The sequence below is a fragment of the Astatotilapia calliptera genome, chromosome 16 (assembly GCF_900246225.1).
Source record: "Astatotilapia calliptera chromosome 16, fAstCal1.2, whole genome shotgun sequence".
NCBI classification, from domain to species: domain Eukaryota; kingdom Metazoa; phylum Chordata; class Actinopteri; order Cichliformes; family Cichlidae; genus Astatotilapia; species Astatotilapia calliptera.
The window spans coordinates 4,281,024-4,285,535 of NC_039317.1; the positions used below are offsets into that span (position 1 = coordinate 4,281,024).

General features: G+C 41.2%; 1 protein-coding gene across 1 annotated transcript; it reads right to left on the bottom strand.

Moving 5' to 3' along the window:
- Positions 1 to 574: 574 nt before the first annotated feature.
- Positions 575 to 1,899, bottom strand: LOC113008215 (trace amine-associated receptor 13c-like). Its single transcript, XM_026145482.1, has 2 exons — positions 1,727 to 1,899; positions 575 to 1,391 (listed from the first exon to the last, which is right to left on the bottom strand). The coding sequence occupies exons 1-2, from the start codon at positions 1,897 to 1,899 to the stop codon at positions 575 to 577; spliced, it is 990 nt and encodes a 329-aa protein (XP_026001267.1).
- Positions 1,900 to 4,512: the final 2,613 nt, after the last annotated feature.

Below are 4,512 nucleotides of genomic sequence, written 5' to 3' on the forward strand. Positions count from 1 at the left end.
TAGATAAAGACAGACAAAACTAAATCATAAACACTATACATAATTGTTTATTATACTAACTAATTTGTATGTTATACTTGGATGCCCACACATGAACCTATTTTTTATGTCCTACCATTAAATTGTTTTAATTAGTATACCCTACAGCTTTAAAATTGTACCAGTTTTTTTGTGAAATGGGGCACTTTTGAATCATCTAAGAAAATATTTTGAATTCAGTGCAACTTTTGATTCTCAATAAAACTAGATTAATATTATACTGTACAACTCAAATGTAATGCAATTTATATAACAATTAAAAATCTTACATTTTAATTTGTTATTAATATATCCAATATACAGTCTACAATATGGTTCTAAGATAAGCCAAGGCATTTTGCAACTTGTCTAATAAAGGAATGTGGATTTTTCAGAAAGCTGTACCTTGCCCTTTTATTAATATACTGAGTAATAATTTGCAATCTCTATCATTTCTCTTATAAATTAGAAGTTCTCTTAAAGTGACAGAAAAGATTTTATCTTCTGCTTGTTTAGTGTTGCCCATAAAAATATTTTTAAAGGAGATTTCTTTTTTCTACAGTATGCTGACCTCACAGGAGCCAGGCTGCAGTATCTCTAGTGTGACAATTAGTTTCACAGCTTTTCTAAACCAGGGGTAGAACATAGCATAAATCAAAGGATTTAGACAGGAGTTAAAATAATACAGATAGATCACAATAGTTGCAGATGAGCTATTAAGCACCTTTCCTCCAAAAACAAAAATACAATAATGAGGACAGAAACATATTAGAAACACAAGAACAAGAACACCCAGAGTCCTGGCTGCTTTTAACTCTGATTTCTTTGTTGTTAGAGTCACTGAGAGCTGTAGTGTGACAGCTGTAACCTGAGAGCGCATGGCACGGGCCTGAGACACAGCCACCACAAACACTCTCATATACAGAACTATGATGACAGTAACTGGAGCAATAAAGGTTAAAACAATATCAGTGGTTCCTGCAATGTAGTCTACGAGAATTTTACACTCTCCATAGCAGGAATTATGTTGCCCTGGTTGAACCAGTTCATCCTTTATGAGCAAAATGTTGTAGATAACAGAGCAGAGCCAACACAGACAGACACAGAGTTTCACTCTTTCACGAGTTATTCTGGTGGGGTAATGCAGAGGGTCACAAATAGCCGCATACCTGTCGACTGATATCAGCACCATGATGCCCACTGAGGCAGAGGTAATAATGAAGGATACATAAGTAAACACTAAACATGCAAGCTGACCAAGAAACCAACAAACCTTCTTCCGGATGATATTTGCAGGCATCAACAACAGACCAATGAAAAAGTCTGACACAGCCAGAGAGAGGAGGAGGAAGTTAGTGGGTGTGTGGAGCTGTCTGAAAGAAGAGAGAGAAATCATCTGAAACATCTGAAAATAATTCAGTTATAGGTGTAGTATGTTCAAGTGTAGACAGAAGATAAGTTGTAGCAGACTGAATGTAAAGATTATTGGTAGGAGAAGGAATATGGTATGAAGTACCTCATATAATGAATATCTAAACTCTCTAAGTCTGTCATCTAATATTAACATCTAATATATACAGATCATTATATAAAAATAGTCTAACAGTTCAAATGTAAGTCTAGTGCACATATGAGTAAAATCATGTATTTACTTAAGCTGACTCTGACTTGTAAAGCTACAATAACAGTTACAAAAGTGAAACTCTGCCTGAAGTGGGAGACTGCAATGATGACGAGCAGGTTGAGAATCACAGTCAGCAGAGACATTGAGAACACAACAATATAAGGAAGCAACAATTGAGACAGAGGAGTTGTAGGCTTCTTGCAGGAGATGTTGAAGAGTTGTGGAAAGCAGAGCTCTTCTCCATCCTGAGTATCCATCTCCACAGATCTGCAGAGAGCTCCAGCTCTGGCTGAGTTATGACTAGAATTAGTAATATAACTGATCCCCACACCACATCCTCTCAACTCCTCCCCCCTTCTTTCTTTCAGTTTTTGTTGGACATTAATTTCCCCCTTCCCTTTGTCTTGCCCAAAAACTTCACTATTTTCTTCCTGTATTCCTGCCTCTTTCTCTTTTCTACATTCCTTTCGGATATGTTGTACTTGGGATTCTTTTACTGTATCCTAACCTCCCTCTCTCTGCCCATTCTAGGTCAGAAATGGAAGTCTCAGTTATTTAATTGACTCCACTTGTCAATTGGTAGGCCCACAAAACCCCTATACAGGAAGTTGATTTCAGCTCGCTGATTTAAAAAAAAAGTCCTAATCCCTGATCCTATGAGTCTTCCCCAGTGGATAATGTAGGATTCTGGCACTGATGTGGTTGAGGGGACTCGCCCAGTACTGACTACCTCTTAATCAGCCAGGTATTTTTCATGCTAACCCTGATAAGACGTAACCTGAGTAGCCCATCAGTCTCACCTGTTAACCTGTTATTTAACATGGCACTTGTTATTTCTGGTATTATTTTAGTAGCTTGGAAGACGGGGTAACCTGTGAGAGGTATTTGCACTAATAAAAATAATCCTGGATTTCTACCTTTACTGCTTCACTAAAGGTCAAAAAGTGAATGTCCACAATTTAGGCTTGAATTGCAGGAAATTTTATTAATGGAATTCAGCAACACAATAGCATAATAAAATAATGAAAATCACAAAAAATATTGAAATCAATTATACTTTACTAATCTAACTAAGAATCTGTAAGTTTATTTTTATTTTTGGGGAGGAGAGGTTGAAGGAGGGATGAGCACAGCCAGGCCTAGAGAGACACTCAGCTGGGCATTCAAGTTGTTGACTTTAATCATCCGATGTCCACTCACACCTTATCTCTGTCTATCTACCTGACTTACATGATTTAAAACAGGTTTAACCTTTTAAACTTTAAAATCAGTTCTTTACACTTTATTTGTTACTCTTAACATTAAGAGTTCACATTTACATCATATTTAAACATTCACTCACATATAGATAAAAATCACATCAAGATTCATTCAGTTTGTGTAATTCTTTTTTTTTTATGCTCTTTTGCCCAACAGAATTACTTTACCAAATGGACCATCCCAGCCTTCCCGTATTGGTCTATTTGATTCACCTTTTATTGTTTATTTTATTTTTTATTTTCACTTGCTAGATACGGGACAGACTTGAATGAGAAAAAGAAAAGGGAGAAAGAAAGAGGGGGAAAAAACAAACAAACAGCGGTGTCATGCACCGGGGCGCGCGTGCACAAAAGGATCCAAACGCAGACTCAAGCGCTAGCAGAAAATGACACTTTATTATAAAAACCAAAGGTGACCCGGGAAAACCAAAGGAGCAAAACGAGGAACTAAAAAACCCGGGGAAACAATGACGTGAGGGAGCCGGAATCGGGACCGTGGGAGGGATTCGAGGGGGAACGTGGGAGCTCGGCAGGGAAGTCCGTGAGAAGGAAATCCGTAGAGGTAGTGGATGGGCCAGATGATGCATCGGGTGATCCAATTGAGCAGGAGGACAGGCAGGTGGCAGACGCTGAACGCCGGATCGAAACCACAGAGAGGTGATTAACGGACTGGCGTGGAGCATCCGTCAGCGCCGGGTTAAGTAGCTCTTCAGGTAATCACCCCGATGGAGAGAAGGTGTGCCGGTGATGGCCCAGACTGGGGGTGTGGCTACCCGCGCATCACACATTCCACACACAGGACCACGGACCATGACAAGCGGAGTAGAGGGACGGGGATAAAGGGCAAAAAACAAAAACCAACAAAATAAGCAGACATAAAATACATATATCAATCACCTGGATCACCTGTTGAGAAAGAAAAAATAAAACAAGCATTTAACAAGGGATAAACAACATCATGATGATCTATGGGAATATAACAGTAAATAAATTATTGTGCAGCACGTAAGATTGACAGCACACAGTGTGCTTTGAGGTAGGAGCCAAAAAGGGTGTAGTTTGTGTGTGTGAGCACCCGTGTGTACACCTGTGAGCATGGACGCGCTTGTTTTTAAAAGGTTCCTACATGTAATGATCTGCTAGAGGGTGTGGGGAGCCACAGCCCCGTCCTCCAGGGCATGAAGCAGGTATGGAGGAGATCAAAACTCCAGACATCCAGAGGCCCCCAGAACACAAGAGACCAAGGAAGACCAACAGAGGGGCAGCCGCGCCACTGTCCCAGAAAGAGCTGAGGAGAGTCCCAGATGAGGGCTCACTCAGCAGCCGCGGAGCATAAGCCAGGGGGGGTTGCAGTGACTAACCCGGGAGCTCCGCCGGCAGCCAGCTGCGCCAGAGTCACTGAGCCCCAGGCCGAGAGGCCAAGGGACGCCCATCCCCGGACACAAAGACCCACCAACGCACCGATGTCTAAGGATGTCTGCCACTGGCAGGGGAAGTGGGAAGGGGGGGATAGGCCTCCATACCTTGGAAGGCCTGAAATGTCCCCAGAGAGGTGGCGTCTGATACCCGACCTGGCATATGGAACCAGACATACAGGCACACACAGATACA